Raw genomic sequence first — 18,811 nt, forward strand, 5'->3', positions numbered from 1 at the left:
GAACATAAGAGATCAAGGTGATGATTCAAAATTGCAAAATGTCAACCCTATCGTTCATCTGTGGGATGAACAAAGCTCAGGATTTGCTGCAGAGAAATGTGAAGTCCCGGTCACGACGGGTCGTCGGTATAGGGGCCTCCATCATATTAGTCTGCAGCTGGTCGGTCTCTATCCCTCTGGCTTTCTACATGTCCACCTTTGTTGTAGTTTTGGCATTACATTTCTCATTTGTGGCAAAGGTAAAATGTAAAATAAAGTTACATGCAGAAAATTCTGGGACACATTTTATTATGTCTACCCTTAGTGTATAAACCAGAGATCGCATGGAAACCTCTGCGTGGACACTTCACATTCAGGCTCCAGATTTATTATTTTTCTCCTTGAGTTTTGCCTTTCAGCAACAGGAAAGTAACCTGCTTGCATCACCAGACTGTAAGAAGAAGCCACCCCAGGGGAAGCAGGTGAGTGCAGGATTAGTCATTGGCAGTGCTGAGATAATACTTGTCCCTGCAATCTAAATCCGCCCATGACAGAGTCACCCCCACTGTGTGCGAAAGGCAAGGACCGGAAAACAGTCAGCCGCTGAGAGTGCGATCGATGGTGAATCAGAAGAAATACATTGGAGATTTCTCTCGGCCATGCACGAACCAAAGAGCAAAACTGAGAACCCATAGCACCACACTTTTATAGTGGCAACATATTCTGTGGCAACGTATGGAGATTGTACTGACTCACAGTAGCCATGCCAATCTCCTCTACATACTAGGAAGACTATGAACCTGGCGAGTTCTAATGGGACCCCTTTTGTGCAATATTATAAAAAGCAGATTTTTTCAAATGAAAGAATATAAGAACAGGACTAATCAGTCTGGTTGTAAAGAAAAGAAAGAAACGCATGCTTCTACTCATTGACAGCAGGCAGAGATTATTTTGAAATTTTGGTTAAGTGGCCATAAACATTAATGATGGTCGTCGATCATCTAATCTGTACTGTGGTGCCACCAAACTGCAGATGTGGGAGAGAGTAGTATATAGCCAGCTTTTGGCTGTCATATTGTAATGTGAATTTCCCACTCTTATGCTGAATCATTTCCTTTAAATGCAATACTCCAGAAAATATGGCCGCCTCACCCCCAGTGTATTACATCCAACTCCTTGAAACCCACCCCCATGCCACCTGCCATTACTAATATGTGAGAGATCAGCCAATGGGGCAGAGCTCACTGATACCAGTGCGGTCCTGCATGCAGCCGTATATCACCAAGCACAATGCTGAGCGTCGGATGGGGTGGTGTAAAGCTGCCACCACTGGACTCTGGAGGAGACGTGTTCTGTGCAGTGACGGATCACACTTCTCTATCCGCATCTGATGGAGGAGTCTGGGTTTGGTGATTCCGGGAGAACGTTACCCCCCAACTGCATTGTGCCCCCTGTACAGGTGGTGGAGGAGAATGACACTATGGGCTTGTAATCCAGGATTGGACAATTGTAGCTTCCAGCTTTGTGGGAACAGTTTGGCGATGACCCTTTTCCGTTCCCCATGACTGTGCTCAGTGTACAAGGTTCATACAGACATAGAGGGGGAGTTTGGTGGAAGAAAATGACGCACCGCACAGAACCTGGACCCCATCCAACACCCATAATGGAGATTATGAGCCTGACCTCCCCACCCCCAACATCAGGGTCTGACATATGCTATTCTGGATGAAGGGGCAAAAATTCCACAGAAGCATCCAAATACTGATAGAAAGTCTTCCCAGAAGAGCGGAGCCGTTATATCTGCAGAGGCCGACTCCATATTAATGTCTCTGGCTGTAGGATAGGAGCACAGAGAAGCCCCTGGAGCTGGGCTGTGGGTGGCACATACCGTTATATATTATGTAGGTGCATATACATTTGAGCGCTTGTGAGCAGGGTCCTCCCTCTTATGGATTATGTTTACCATGCATCCCCTGGTTTCCGCTGTACCCACCCCCATCATACTCCGCATACATGACCACTTGCAGTAAATAAGACCAGTGTACACGGGAAGATTAAAAGCAAGAGTCATGTTGTCTTGTTGAGATTTACACTGATCGGTAGGCAGGACGCGCTGTTTGTCATTGTGCAAACATCAGGTTGGAGAAGAGATGGAGGATCTGCTCTAAGAATACGAGACATCAGCACTGGGAGGAGACGTGGACCCTCCATCAGAGCAGGGGGATCACATCAATGACCGGCAGGACCAATAGCGGTGAAGACCATTCAGTCAGGGCTTGTGACATCATTGAGGTACGAGGTGCTGTGGAGGGGGGCGTCTCCAGATTAGGATTTTATATGCATTAAATTCTAAAATAAGGCTCCACTTATTCTTAAAGGAACCCTGTCTCTCTGTGAGCCTACATCTAAGCCTAGCCTTTAAGAAGCAGCAAGCCAAACAAAAAACATTCAAAGAGCTTGAATGCCACCTGACTTCTTGGAATGAGAATTTTAATTTTACGTAGTCAGGGGGTAGAGCTACAGCACAAGCAGTCCAGGGGGAGGAGCTCATCTAGTAGCCCAATGATTGCCTGGATGTAGAGTTCAGAAAAATAATTAGCAGGATTCTGATGTGGCGGCGGCCACCTTAGCAAGTCCTGCACACCTCCTACTACCTACACCTCTACTGATGAGGAGGAAGGCCTCAGCACACGCTTGGCATCACACCGGCCCTACTCATCAGAAGAAGCGCGGGGATGCTGGAAGGTAGTCGGCACACACGGATCCAGCTGCCATCATGTGTACTGTCTGTAGGAGGCACAGAAAGTTTTTACCACAAACGAGGAAAGAAAATATTGCTGTAAACACAAATGGAGTAGTTTCTCATCTATAACGATAGGTCACGTATATGCAGATCACATCTGTGAGGGAGGGTCTGTGAGCAGGGACCCCGCTTTATGCAAAGGTGGCTTTACTGAATGTGCATCACAGTCCCCTTGGGCTCCAGCAGAGGCCGGTGCTGTATGGCAGTATATCTGTAGGGTCGGTATTATGGCTGCAACACCAGTCGTCCTACATGCTACGGACCACAACGGGGCGTTTCCATGCTTTATAAAGCATCATGGTCTCTTCACTTTAGATCCAACTGTGGGTTGTAGCTCACAGGAGACCCCCCCCATCGAGTGCATAGATCCCCCCACCCAGCAGATAACACCTCACATCTCATACGGCATCAGGGACCCTGTAAACAAGAATCCAGTTATAAGAAAAAGCATCGGAAAGGAAATCAGCTGATCCCATTGTGAACAGGAATGCTGTTAAGGTCGGGAAGGCTGCACCAGACATTTATAAGACGTTCCGTTCCTACCAAGGATGATGAGATCATCATTATCTTCTTTATGGTCATTATATAAAATAAGGGGCTCAGGTGACTGATACAAATATAGGACTGTGAGAGGAGAAATAAGGGGCATGGTCCAAATAAACACTTGGTGAATATGCTAAAGATGGGTTCTATCAGCCACAGGCTCATATACAGTGAGAAATAAACTTAGGGCCGATCCTGCAGCCTCTGACTAAGGGCAGCATAAAGGGACAGCTCACATTTGTATTGGGGACGCAGATACCGTCCAGGACCGTACATGCATCATATTCCGTGTCTCTGATGTAACGCCTCTTACCTCTGGATGTGGAGGTGAACGGTGATGGAGAACCCTTTCACGGCTACATCCATACACCCCCTATCAAGGACTTTAGTACACAAATGCTGCAGATTTCTTGCACCTTTTTCATTTGCAATAAACCATGAAAACCCACCGCAGTAATTATTCTGCTGTTTCCTTCAAATCCACAGGATGTAACTTTATGCTGCAGATTTATTTATTCATCATGTGGATAAAATTGCGTAATTGCTCTCCATATCCACCTCCTGCACCTACACCTACACCCCAGACCTACCAGGACACCTTGTAAATAATCCAATACATACAGGGCATTCCTAGGACTGGATTATTCCCATGGGCAGAATCCATGAAACCTAACCATTCCTTGATCACATTAATGGAGTAGGAGGCACGCCCCACCTCATGCCTCAGCGAGACCACCAACAAATAACTGAATGTCAGTCTAGCTGAGATAGCGGCCGGCTGCCACCATCTGGTCTGACGGGCGGTGCGGCACCGCTACACATATGGCACAAGATGGAACATATAAAGAATAAAGTGAAGCAGCCCACCCATCCCTCTTTTCAGACTCTGCATCCCTAACGTCAGACAAAAGAAATATTAAAAAAAGTAAATATCTAAGAATCCATTTTCTTGTGCTTCCAATGTAAGATAAATCAGGACAGAAGCACATACATCGCCCTCCCCCACACTGGTAATAAATACTGCAAAAGCTTACTTCTTTCAAGTCAAAAAAAACACAGTGTAACAGCCAAAGCGCTGACATCAATAATTAAAAAAGAAAATTACAATATGAACCTAAAAGTCTGTACAAGCGAATCCGACGCGGAGCACAGACCTCAGCAGCCGCCGACCCCACCGCAGAAATCAGGCGAGAGTGTGGACCGACCTCTCATTTTAGAAACAGGAGTGATGGCAAAAAACCCCCCCAAAACATCAACATAGGAAGGAAAATGCTTCTGCTGGCGAAGAAAGTCCGCTCTCCGTGTGGCAGGCCGCCATGTTGTCTTGGTCATTTCTGTAAGTCAGCCACCAGTGGGGAGTCTTAAAAGTAGAAGGATGAAATTAAATCATATTAGAAACTTGGGAGAAACTGTAGAGTTGGCGGGAGGAGGATGAGGAGGAGAACACCGGGGCACCTCCACCTCAACCATCTGTGCTCTGGGATTTGGCAATGGCAGCTACGCTGTTACTGCCTTCGATCTTCTGCCTCTGACCTGGAGAACGCCATCACCACGTCCTCAGCACCTGCAAGAGAAAGATGGAAGGTAAAAACTAAAGAATCAACTACGATCCTAACGATTAGTCTAAGAAGTATCAGCAGTGACCACTGTGTGACATCAGCTGTTAGATGTCCCCAATTCTGACCGACGGTTTGTCATAGCAAGATCCCGACGGGGACTGAAACGCATCAGCATTGCTTTGCATATGCTGGGCACGTGACGTCTGCCTCCCGTCTAAGACTTTGAGGAGCCATGAGGTTGCTGCCATTTAATGCTGGTTTTACAAAGTGACAAATATTGTGTCGGCCAAAGCTTGCAATGTGCAGAGCGTCATGGTGAATGTGGTCACATTGCTGCCAGTTTGCAGGATTTTGTTCAGAGCGCGTCTGCTTGCAGTAACTTGGCATGATGTGACCACATTCATGTACCTTATGCTGTGACGTTTGCCTCGTGTCATGACCAAAGTCGCCATGTTGCCCATTCCCTTAGGCTACACAGTGACGTACCTCAATACAAGGATCAATATTTTACACATCAATATTTTATAGATGCAAAAAAACACAAATTACATCTGAGCCGCAGTCACACGCAACTTACACCGCAGGTAAAAGCTGCAGAAATTCCACAAGGAATAAGGTTGTGGATCGTAACATGGAGCCAAGACAGCGCATGTAATGATTGTCAAATGGGAAGATTGTCATGTCTGTAGCCTTCTTCATAATCCAGAGACACGCTGAGCTCTGCTACATCGGCATTTATGGTATACACATGCACAGGATGCCTGCACTACGTACTGATAACAGTAGCCGCTATGCCAATTAAGATGCCCGACTGCAACCACCTTCACTGCCGGAGAAATGCAATTCACATCATATCATATCAAAGAGCCGTGCAGCTTCTCTGCGGCTTTGTATTTCAGGCTGTGTGCGCGCCGACAGTCGAGGGGATGTGCCAAGAACCAGCGCTTTAATAATCCCCCATCACAATCCTACAGGGAGCTGCCTCCCTTACCAGCAGAGCGAGGAGACCGCTCTCTCCAGTTACCATGGTGACGGACGGATAAGCCGGGAGGGCACGGAAAGCTGCAGGTTGACGTTTGGATACCTAATGAGGACGGAGAATTACAGAGGATTCAGCAGACGGCCTGATTAATGCGCCACAATGACCCCAGCACCAGGCAAGAAAGCGGGGACATCTCCGGGAACATCACCGCTGCTGCCGGGTCACAGTTTGTGTTTCCTTTATGAAACAAGTTCCCTTTATGGCCCCATTTTGCATTAATGCACAGGGAGACCTCTTCTCATCCAGAGCCTCCTGGTTCAAAAATATAAAGCCTGCTCTGACCTTCAGGCATATGATCAAAAATAAGAGAAGGTGCAGGGCCACAGCAATGCAGAATTATACGCCATTTGGCCGGGGAGGATAGAATAACAGCTTTTAGTGCTTGCTCCTTTCTGCGCCACCTTATGGCTGGTGAATATGTGCAACAAAGATTTGGGCTGAAAATTGTGCAAAATGTTAATACATTGGGAGCTTTTACGACTCCGGGCAGCAGCGCCATCTTCACCTTACAGGAAAAGAAAAGGCGTAAAAAATCACGTAACACGTCTGGTCGTACACTGGCTTTCAATACAACCTCGAGCATTCCTGCTGTCACTACAACTCCCAGCATCTGCAAACTCCTCATGCCGGGGCCACAGTTCTATCTCAGAGTCACAAAGATGCAATAATCCGGGGTGTAACCTCAGCCTGTAGTCACCGGGTAGAAGCGGATCAGAGTGCCAGCTCCTCTGTGTCCAACACGAGGCTTGTATACGGCTGGAGATTATGTTGACCGGGGAAGGACACCTCATCCCACTACAGAGAAAAATTGGGACCAGGATATTGCAAGCCATCCCCATAAAATGCAAATCTAAGATCATGGTCAGGCTTTGCAAATAAAAATTGCAAATTTGCAGAAATGTACATAAATGTACTTGTCGACGGGTTTTCAAAAACCCCGTTCACATGCAGCAGAAATCTGAGCGCGCTTATTCTTATGCGTACATGTGGCGGATTTTACCATTTTGCTTTGGGTGGTATCCGCTGAATGCAGATTTGGGGAAAACAATCTTAAACACTTTAGATCCAAAAAGAGAGAACCTGCCGGATCCACTCCTGTACATGAAGCCAGACCCTCGGTGGCAGCAATAAACTGGGAGAAGACGTGCGTGCAGTCTATTACTGGTAACGTACTGTGAAGGTGCAGAACGTGAGGAGGCAGCGCAGATCCTGGAGAAGCCGAGTGACAGGTCCTCCCACACAGCCGCCACCCTACACCCCACACGCCATCTGCTCCATTTTATTTTCTTTTTTTTTTCTTTACAAACTTTCATCCAAAGAGACTATTAATAACATTGAGCTGATCACACGCTGGAGAGGTAAATTAATGTTTTTTTTTGCAGAATTGTGTATAAAATCTGCTGGAATTTTTTTTTACATTTTCATTACATTTCTTGCAAAGTTTTAGATATATTTTTTTGCAGTTTTTTTTTTTTTTTTTCTTGTAGAATTTTGGATGAAGCTCGGCATACGGTGATACATTTAAAACTCCTTTATAACTGCTGACTGAATGGATGATAAATACTAGATCAGTGGTGGTCCAACAACAGGGACCTCCAGAATAAAGGGTCCCTTGCTCTATTATTCTAAGATGGTAATTATAAGGAGGGGTCTGAATGGAGCAGCATCCTGTAGCTGGAACAGGGGCCTACAATTCCACATTTTGGTGTTCGGTGGGGTTCCCTTGGTGGGAACCAACTCACTTAGCATTTTCCATTTATCTAATGGACAGGCAACAAATGCTTCAGGCAGGAAGAACAGTTTAGAAATCTCTATCTATGCATCAAGTGTGAGGTGCAGGATAGAAAGGGCCCTGCAAATATCAGATTGGGGAATTGATAAGACATGGGGGTGTTGCTTCTGCCACCTTGTGGTTGCATGTGGTACAACAGGCCAAGTCCTGCACATAAGTAGTGAAGCTCTGGTCAGATCAAGGAGGATTATTAATAAGGGGTAAAGCTTGACATGAAAATCCCTTAGAGCTATCTAATCCTATTAAATACTTATAGGTCATCCTTGGACATCCGCTGACGAATGGGAAGTCTCATCCTCTGGCTGGTAGGAGCATGCTGGGACATGGGGTCCTGCAGCAGCTGGAGGGCTTCATCATTATCTAGGGAGCGGGGTTCCTTTAAAAGTCAGTGTCGTTGTTCTGACTGCACAGTGTTGTCTCCTCATCGCTGCCCTTGACCACGGCATTGAGTTTTGTGTCTGCAGTTCGCAGTTTTCATTTCACTTTGTAGAAAGCAGAACATCTCGGGGAGGGTGAAAGCGACTCTACGTAATCTCGCCCAAGCGAATAGGACCGGAGTGTGATGACGCATCCTGCCCTCTAGGGGGACACGTTGCTCACTTCATCTTAAAGTCAATTCAATAACTGCAGAAACTATTCCACAAATATACAAAGACCCCCAATATTTAATATTCTACTCCCATATTCATGCTCGCTCAGCATCATCGCGAGTGAGCATGTTTTCTGACATCTCTAGCGGAGGCTTAGCGCATCGGAGAATAAATCGATCAGTCATATTGAGAATCAACATGCCCAATCCTTCCCTATATCTGCTACTGCAGGAGAGATCTGAGACCCCTTATGCATGTTAGCTGGTCACCTCTGGACAGTGTCTTCTGCTACTGACTCAGAACCACCGCTGTTCTAGAGTTTGTTCACTGGCTGCAACAGTAACATTGCAACGTGACCACTGCAGCCAATCACTGGGCTCAACAGTGATAGTGTTGTAGTCAGAACGGCATCTCTGAGCCTAGTGACTGGTTGCAGCGGTCATTCGCTGCAGTTGTGATATCACCAATGCAGCCTGTCAAAGACTGGGGTGGAGACAATAAAGCAGGAAGATCAGTTTAATAGCTCTGCGTATGACCTGGGAACACAAAACGGTCAGATTTTTATCTATTTGTCTGCATATAGACATATACCGTAATCTCCCTATTCCCACAGGGGCTGACATAACCCTGCAGACCGGTTACCTGGCTCAGGTGGCATCACAGCTGACTGCCTCCGTCACACGTCAGGACATTGTACATAAGCCACTGGTTGCAGTTAATTAAAATGTGTCGAGATGCATAGGCCCGGGCCAGTTAATTGCACTTTCTTAATTAAACTCCGACACAAGCACAGTGATGCAATTCCCAGACATCGTTACCAGGCCGTCCTCCGTCAGTCTTATACTACATTTTAGGCTATGAGAACATCTAAATAATTAGCACAATCTACTCCCCAGACAGTCATCGCTAATCGACTGTTTTATTGTATACGACCTACGCAGCGGTGACTAGATCCAACATCCGCTGCCGGATTATAGTCTCACTCTATAAAACATTCACATTCAGGTACAAGCAGATTCCTTCAGTAGCAGCAACTTGTATAATTGTGCGTCAGCAGAAAATCCAAGAAGCACGCCCAGAGCAAGGGAGGACAGCGACATGATGAGTGATCGCCGCCTGATCCATGCTGGGTGCTGCGGCGACACCTGGTGGTCAGAACAAGTAAAAACAAAAAAGAAAGAACTGCTGCCATATCACAAGTTAACTGCTGGAGGTACCCCGACTCCACTACAGCCGCTCATCGACGACCCTCCATCAGAACGCAGGTGGACTAGGTGACATATTGCAATTCTTATAACAGAGAAGACACCCTTAACACATCGCTGGACGAGAACAGTCTGCGGACGAAAGCTGGGCTTACACTGCACAAAATACAAATGCCGCTCACCTGTTCACAATGCACACAGAAGTATCAGTAACAGATCGGCAGCACAACACCGATTATAACCAAGGTGTGAAGCGCGCACATTAAAAATATCTGCGTCACGAGATGGCTCCGATCTTTTTGCGGAACGTATTGTGATATATAATTTTGCATTAGAATGCAGAACCGCAGTATCTCCTATGAAGCGAAGGCGCAGGGGGCTTCATCAGTGTACACATATGGGACAGATGGGGGCTTCAATAGGCATCCACTGCAATGATAATTTATGTGATCGACCCGCAGTTTGTCATGAAGGCGCAGTAAGTAACAAAAGGGAATCACACCCTGCCTTTCTAACTGCTTAAATGCCACAGTCACTATTGACAGGTGAAATTAGAGATGAAAAGGGAACGTTTCATCAGGAAACAAACTATTGTTTACATCTAATTTTTAAAGTTAAAAAGTTTTTTTTTTTTTTTCATATGATCTATATGAGAAAAAACAACAGAAAATGCAGTTTTCACACTGGCAATTTGGGCAAGCTTAGACTCATAAGTCCTATGTTTTTTTTTTTTTTTTAATATTAACAGCGTCATCATCACAGCCAGGATCATAATTGATAACACCTCTATATATAGTAGATAACAGGATCCACCATTCACGATAGATGTCACATCTCACCTCCTCCTCCTGTACAATGACTGATAACACCTCTATATACAGTAGATAATACAGGATCCACCATTCACAATAGGTGATGTCACAGCTCACCTCCTCCTCCTGTGCAATGACTGATAACACCTCTATATATAGTAGACTAGATTGTGGCCCGATTCTAACGCATCGGGTATTCTAGAATACGCATGTCCCCGTAGTATATGGACAATGAGGATTCCAGAATTCGCGGCAGACTGTGCCCGTCACTGATTGGTCGAGGCAACCTTTATGACATCATCGTCGCCATGGCAACCATTATGACATCTACGTCGATACTGTGCCCGTCGCTGATTGGTCGAGGCGAATTCACGGCAGACTGTGCCCGTCGCTGATTGGTCGAGGCAACCTTTATGACATCATCGTCGCCATGCTGTGCCCGTCGCTGATTGGTCGAGGCCTGGCGGCCTCGACCAATCAGAGACGCGGGATTTCCAGGACAGACAGACAGACGGAAAAACCCTTAGACAATTATATATATAGATAGATAACAGGATCCACCATTCACAATAGAGGATGTCACAGCTCACCTCCTCCTCCTGTACAATGACTGATAACACCTCTATATACAGTAGATAACACAGGATCCACCATTCACAATAGGTGATGTCACAGCTCACCTCCTCCTCCTGTGCAGTGACTGAAAACATACAATAAACTATCCAAAATAGGTGGTGTCGCAGCTCACCTTCTCCTCCAGTTCATGACATTTGCACATGCTCATTACATGTTTCAATAAAATAGATTCACACAATGCCTAACGTGGGGAAACCTCTTTAATCTAATAATTGCATAGGATGACCAGACGGGGCAGGGTTATGGGGGAGTTGTTAAAATTATATTATTTGCATCTGTTTAAAAAAAATAAAATTAATAATAAAATTGCATAACACATAATTACTATTGGGTATTATTAATACAAAGTAAGAATTAACAAAAAAAAAACAAAAAAAAAAAAAACAGGTGAGGACATCGTTAGGGCCATGATGGTGTGAGGGCAGACACTGCGCTCCCACTATTGGCGTTGTGTCGCACGTACCTTGATCGATCGAGTGCTGAGGAAGCTGACTAAGCTGGCTGTTGACCACTCCGGCATATGTCCGCAGGAACGCCTCTTCACTGGGCGTCAACTACATGAAAAAAAATAACCAACAAATATATCACTGTGAATCCGGATATCTGAGTAACTATATACAACAGCACCTACAGCCATCAGTGGTACTCCCACTGCATGAAACAAATACTCACATTGGAGCCCATCTTCCGCAGCATGAGTAAGACCCGCACCTTCTGCTGAACATACATCTCATCCGGACTCTTCCCGGGGGCCCCCTCACGGTTCATACCCCCTGCCCTGCTCCCTGGAAGAAAACGCAAGCCATCACGTAAAAGACAATACTCGTGTACATAGTGATGGTAGGTGGGAGCAAGTTACAAAAAAAGCAGTAAAGCCGCACCCTATAATTATATAGTCTCTATGGACATCAGGGCGCACGTCCTCGCCAGGGGGTCCATCCCAGATAGAACATCCAAATCCAGACTGAAGAAAAGGACAGCGCCACACCGGATAGTGAAAAGCAGCTCACATATTTATTCTGCTTTCTGCGGCAACGTTTCGGTCCGAAGACCTTTGTCAAGGCTTGACAAAGGTCTTCGGACCGAAACGTTGCCGCAGAAGGCAGAATAAATATGTGAGCTGCTTTTCACTATCCGGTGTGGCGCTGTCCTTTTCTTCAGTCTGGTAGGTGGGAGCAGACACAGCCGCACTGCCATTTATCACCACAAGATGGCAGTGTTATCATGTCTAATACTGACATCTAGTAAAGGCCTCAGACCGCAAACTCGGGGACCACCCGACGCCCCACAGCTTATAGACAAGGCTCTGTTCTAAACCCCCCTCTAAGGGTGCAGCCATAACTTGATTTATTTTTCTGTCCCTATAACCAAAACAGGACAACGTACTGGAAAGCAGAAAAAAAAAATCCAAATGGAGAGACTTTGAGAGGAAAAAGCAAAAGCAAAAAAAAACAAACAGCAATTACACAATTTTTTTTTTTTTTTTTTTAGTTTTGTATTAACGGCGTTCACTGTGTAATAAAAATGACCCCATAACATGATTCTTAAGATCAGTGCAATTACAAAAAAACAAAAAATATCAGATTCAGGCTACGTTCCAACGATGAGTTTTTCACGCTGTATTTTTTATTTATTTATTAATTTTTTTTTTAAATGCAAGTAACCGATCCTACATAATGGGTGCAGAAAATCTACAACATCAAAAACTCACCAAACAGCTCAGTGGCAAAGTAGCCTTATGCAGGATTTTTTTTTTCTCCTTTCAGTCCTATAGGCGGCCATAGTACTCACCCACCATCAGTATGCTGCGGGTGTGCCCGACATGTTAACAACTCGATTTGCACAGATGTCAGAGTGCCGTGGCTCACAGTATAGTGAGCGGTGGCTGTAGCCGCTCCGGCCTCATCACTGGGACTGGAAGCAGCGGCTCCCAGGAGGATAAAAGTTCATTTTCTCCAGATAGCCGCACTATCAGCATGGTGGCCGAGTATCATTGTAAGGCTGGAATCACACCAGCGTCTGGCATCACACCAGCGTCTGGCATCAGATGCAATATGCTAATGACATTGGGCTCATGCTCTGCTGTGAGCTGAGTGTCAGAGCTCCGATCCTCTTGCACTACAGGATCAGGGCACAGCTACGGAGAAAGTAATTTCTCCATCTCCTCCATGGCCTGACTCGCTGCGCTGTATGTCGGACTGCACTGGGCTGACATCCGAGCGCGGTCCGGTGTTTCACTAGCATCCATAGTCTTGTATGGGTGTGTGAACCGAGTTTCGTTGCCAATCGCAACATGTTGCTGAATCGTCATGAGAAAATAATCGCAGATGTGAGCAGCACCATAGTGTAACACTAGGCCGAGTGCTATGGGATGTTTTATCACATAGTACTAGGACGTGTTATTATACAGTAGTGTAACAATATTTTTAGAGGTTACAGGTTCCCTTTCATGTACATGAGTTCTGGTGGAATCGTGTAGACATACCTCTTTCCTGATGGGTCTTCTAGGTGCAGCCAGTAGGATGGTATGGAGGGGACCCTGCAAAAGAAAAATTCAAAATGTTGGTAAAACTACATAACAGGACTAAAACCCTCAAGTATCCCCCAAAGACATCAGTACTTCACAAAGCACAGGAAGTCGCAAAGTCCCTATTACAGACAGGGCAATCTGCAGCAAGGGTTAAACAGTAAATGCAGCACTGTGTCACATACAGGACAGGCAGTCACTGGAGCGGGGGTCGATCCCCCCTATGTTATATGGTGGCACAAAACCAACGACCTTCCCACAAGAGGTTATTCCTGCTGGTGAAGGAGATCCCCCAGGACTGGAGACGTCCATACATTCAGCTCTTATGGTGACACATTTCTCATATCGCTTCTTGAATTACAGTTCTGATGGCAGCTGTCCGGCAGCCTAAGAATCCGCCTGTCCCCTCGGTCCGCAGATCACATTCACCAGCCCGTCCCCTCGGCCCGCAGATCTCATCACTAAGAGGAGTATTGTAAAGGAAAATTAATGTATCAGCAAAAAACTCCTAAGATTTCCATTTCTCTGCTCGCAGTCATGGAATATAACCATGAAGGCTATTCATCAGTCGTAAGAATCCTCAAACACACATCCAACCACATTGTACAAAACACAGTCATAATTTTACTTCTATGACATTCTGCAGCACCTTACAATTAAGTGCAGACATGTACAGATAATAAAGACTCCACAAACCACCAGTAATAGTGAATAAGGCTGTTCAAAGATCTGACTCAAAAAATAACGTAAATGAAATATAATATATATATATATTTTTTTTTAAAGTTTCATTTGTCCGAACCAAAACGTCGCTGTCATGAGCTAAATAAAAGTTCCATTTTTCCCCACAGATCACGGTGTGCTGCTCCTGTTTTTCGAAGAAAAAAAAAAATTATAGATAGATAGACAGATAGACACACACACACACACACACACACACACACACACACACACACACACACACACACACACACACACACACACACACACACACACACACACACACACGTACGAGAACAGATGATGAAATTTGCACCAAACTCGGACTGGGGATCAGTTTTTCTTGTACATTAATAATAAACGACGTGTGAATGAGCCCTAATATGACAATCGCCATAAAGCATAAGACCACTGTGGCCAGAGATTGGCTGCAGCGGTTACTATATTATCAGATCTCCTACTGTTCAGCAAATCCCTGTTTTCCCTCAGGTCATTGACTGGACACAATTGCAGCAAACGGTATGAAAAAGAAAATAAAGTTGCAAAACTTTTTTTTTTTATAGGGTTCTTAATAAAGTCTTTATTGACAAATACAAAGACCCCCTACGCTTCCAATATCACGGTGAGGCTCTGTTAACACTGCTGTCACGGACCCCAAGGCTATATTTACACCTGTGCTGGAAACCATGCATTCTCTTTGCCAGAAAATTATTGCACAACAGAACACAGAGATAAAATACAAGGTCCAGTTATTATATTAGGTATGCACTAATACACAACACACAGGCCTGGAGTCCCTAGAATAGTCTACAAATTCATGGGCACCACACATGGTCTGGCACAGCGGCCGAGCATTAGCTGCGCCTAATGGGAAGATCCTAGAGAGGGCCACGTCATTCATGTCACAGGGCAAGAGGTTGCGAGAAGTGTAACTTAACGAGCCCATCCTCTAGAAGAAGAATATGTAAGTGACCCATAGCTTCCTACTGGAAATGAAGACCTCCATCCTCAGGATGAGCTTGAGTTACGGGCAGCTGCGGAGCCGAATCCTCTGCCCTGGTGAAAGACATCAGCTGTCTGTACGAGTGACAGCGCTGATGACAGTATGCCAGTCTGCTGCCAGGATCTGACCCTCAGGTCCTACATTTTTACTTATGCAAAGCGTAGAATGCAATCAAATGGGCCCTTGGTGCCGTCACTTCTAGAATGGGAGACGAGCGCCACCGATGACATTGCACACTCTTCTTTTTTCCAGTGCGGTGCATGTTAAAATGAAGGGTGTCATTCAAAGCTGGAACCTGTCCTGCAAACGAAGTCCTCAAAGTGCTATGGAGATGGGAAAATAAGATGTCACGGCCTTTGGAAGAAAATGAGGAAAAAACAAAACTGCAAAAAACTACCCAATTGTAAAGTAGCTGATCTAATCAGAAACCTCCCCTTTTTTGGTCCAGGTCGCGCCTGAAACACTGGCGCCCTGTGCTCTTCATGGATGACAGCAGGTTCACGCTGAGCACGTGACAGACGTGACAGAGTCTGGAGACGCCGTGGAGAGCGATCTGCCTGCAACATCCTTCAGCATGACCGGTTTGGCAGTGGGTCAGTAATGGCGTGGGGTGGCATTTCTTTGGGAGGGCAGCACAGCCCTCCATGTGCTCACCAGAGGTAGCCTGACTGCCATTAGGTCCCGAGATGAGATCCTCAGACCCCTTGTGAGACCATATTCTGGTGCGGTTGGCCCTGGGTTCCTCCTAATGCAGGACTATGCCAGACCTCATGTGGCTGGAGTGTGTCAGCAGTTCCTGCAAGATGAAGGCATTGAAGCTATGGACTGGCCCGCCCGTTCCCCAGACCTGAATTTGATTGAGCACATCATGTCTTACACCATCCACCAACGTCATGCACGTTGCACCACAGACTGTCCAGGAGTTGGCGGATGCTTTAGTCCAGGTCTGGGAGGAGATCCCACAGGAGAACAGTCGCCTCCTCATATACTTTTTTTCCCATACCTTTTTACTATTTTCTAGGGTGATTTTTTAGGCCAAACAACAAGTGATGTGTTTCTATTTTACTCCTATTTAGTATCATCAATTGTGATTACCTTTTGCTTATATGTATCAGTGGTGACACATTGAGGTTATGTTGTAGGGGTCAGTAATAGCGTGTATCTGAACGTCACCTTGTGCTGTGTCCATCATTAGAGCCCTGTGACCACAATTCACTAACGGATGGAATAAAGCAGCATTGATGAATTCCCCCGCGGTCACTGTTGCCACACTGTACACTCACTTATATAGCGGCTTTAATTCCACAGCACTTTACAGACATCACTGTACCCATTGGGGCTCACAATCTACATTGCCCATTAGTAGGTTTATGGAGTGTGGGAGAAAACCAAAGAACATAGATTATATAGCTACTAGATGGTGGCCCGATTCTAACGCATCGGGTATTCTAGAATATGTATGTAGTTTATTTATGAAGATTTAAGAATAATGCAATGAATACACAGGATTTTCCGGGTAAAATAGCGACCAATCAGCGAAGCGTGGTTCAAATCCCGCGCCAATTCGCGGCCGGACTGCGCCTATCGCTGATTGGCCGGGGGCGTTTGGTGCGACCAATCAGCCACGCGGGATTTCCATTACAGACAAACAGACAGAATTAGATGATTATATAGTAGACTGGATGGTGGACCAATTCTAACGCATCGGGTATTCTAGAATATGTATGTACAGTACAGACCAAAAGTTTGGACACACCTTCTCATTTAAAGATTTTTCTGTATTTTCATGACTATGAAAACTGTACATTCACACTGAAGGCATCAAAACTATGAATTAACACATGTGGAATTATATACTTAACAAAAAAGTGTGAAACAACTGAAAATATGTCTTATATTCTAGGTTCTTCAAAGTAGTCACCTTTTGCTTTGATGACTACTTTGCACACTCTGGGCATTCTCTTGATGAGCTTCAAGAGGTAGTCACCGGAAATGGTTTTCACTTCACAGGTGTGCCCTGTCAGGTTTAATAAGTGGGATTTCTTGCCCTATAAATGGGGTTGGGACCATCAGTTGTGTTGAGCAGAAGTCTGGTGGATACACAGCTGATAGTCCTACTGAATAGACTGTTAGAATTTGTATTATGGCAAGAAAAAAGCAGCTAAGTAAAGAAAAACGAGAGACCATCATTACTTTAAGAAATGAAGGTCAGTCAGTTCGAAAAATTGGGAAAACTTTGAAAGTGTCCCTAAGTGTAGTGGCAAAAACCATCAAGCGCTACAAAGAAACTGGCTCACATGAGGACCGCCCCAGGAAAGAAAGACCAAGAGTCACCTCTGCTTCTGAGGATAAGTTTATCCGAGTCACCAGCCTCAGAAATCGCAGGTTAACAGCAGCTCAGATTAGAGACCAGGCCAATGCCACACAGAGCTCTAGCAGCAGACACATCTCTACAGCAACTGTTAAGAGGAGACATTGTGCAGCAGGCCTTCATGGTAAAATAGCTGCTAGGAACCACTGCTAAGGACAGGCAACAAGCAGAAGAGACTTGTTAGGGCTAAAGAACACAAGGAATGGACATTAGACCAGTGGAAATCTGTGCTTTGGTCTGATGAGTCCAAATTTGAGATCTTTGGTTCCAACCACCGTGTCTTTGTGCGATGCAGAAAAGGTGAATGGATGCACTCTACATGCCTGGTTCCCACCGTGAATAATGGAGGAGGTGGTGTGATGGTGTGGGGGTACTTTGCTGGTGACACTGTTGGGGATTTATTCAAAATTGAAGGCATAATGAACCAGCATGGCTACCACAGCATCTTGCAGCGGCATGCTATTCCATCCGGTTTGCGTTTAATTGGACCATCATTTATTTCTTAACAGGACAATGACCCCAAACACACCTCCAGGCTGTGTAAGGGCTATTTGACCAAGAAGGAGAGTGATGTGGTGCTACGCCAGATGACGTGGCCTCCACAGTCACCAGACCTGAACCCAATCGAGATGGTTTGGAGCTGGACCGCAGAGTGAAGGCAAAAGGGCCAACAAGTGCTAAGCATCTCTGGGAACTCCTTCAAGATCGTTGGAAGACCATTCCTGGTGACTACCTCTTGAAGCTCATCAAGAGAATGCCAAGAGTGTGCAAAGCAGTCATCAAAGCAAAAGGAGGCTACTTTGAAGAACCTAGAATATAAGACATTTTCAGTTGTTTCACACTTTTTTGTTAAGTATATAATTCCACATGTGTTAATTCATAGTTTTGATGCCTTCAGTGTGAATGTACAGTTTTCATAGTCATGAAAATACAGAAAAATCTTTAAATGAGAAGGTCTGTCCAAACTTTTGGTCTGTACTGTATGTATGTACGTTGCGCTGTGAGTGGGGGTTAAATTCCGCGCCAATATCGCTGATTGGTCGCGACCAATCAGCGAAGCGTGGTTGAAATCCCGCACCAATTCGCGGCCAGACTGCGTTTCGCTGATTAGTCGTGCCCGGCCAACCGCGACCAATCACCGAAGTGGTGTTTAAATCCTGCGGCAATATCGCTGATTGGTCGCGGCCGGCTGCGTAGCATATATCACAGCCCACGTAGTACATACTAGC

The 18,811-nt window shown here is 45.5% G+C and overlaps 1 protein-coding gene across 2 annotated transcripts in view; it reads right to left on the minus strand.

Moving 5' to 3' along the window:
* Nucleotides 1-2,033: 2,033 nt before the first annotated feature.
* CTNNBIP1 (catenin beta interacting protein 1) overlaps nucleotides 2,034-18,811 on the minus strand; it is a 28,717-nt gene continuing 11,939 nt past the window's right edge. For both annotated transcript variants that reach the window (XM_077249646.1, XM_077249647.1), the window contains exons 2-5: nucleotides 13,447-13,500; nucleotides 11,634-11,746; nucleotides 11,425-11,515; nucleotides 2,034-4,889 (exon numbers count right to left, since the gene is read on the minus strand). In XM_077249646.1, the coding sequence (XP_077105761.1) occupies nucleotides 4,831-4,889; nucleotides 11,425-11,515; nucleotides 11,634-11,729 (246 nt within the window). In that variant the 5' untranslated portion in view covers nucleotides 11,730-11,746; nucleotides 13,447-13,500 and the 3' untranslated portion in view covers nucleotides 2,034-4,830. The remainder of the gene's footprint in view (nucleotides 4,890-11,424; nucleotides 11,516-11,633; nucleotides 11,747-13,446; nucleotides 13,501-18,811) is intronic.

Source organism: Ranitomeya variabilis, chromosome 4 (genome assembly GCF_051348905.1).
Source record: "Ranitomeya variabilis isolate aRanVar5 chromosome 4, aRanVar5.hap1, whole genome shotgun sequence".
NCBI lineage: Eukaryota > Metazoa > Chordata > Amphibia > Anura > Dendrobatidae > Ranitomeya > Ranitomeya variabilis.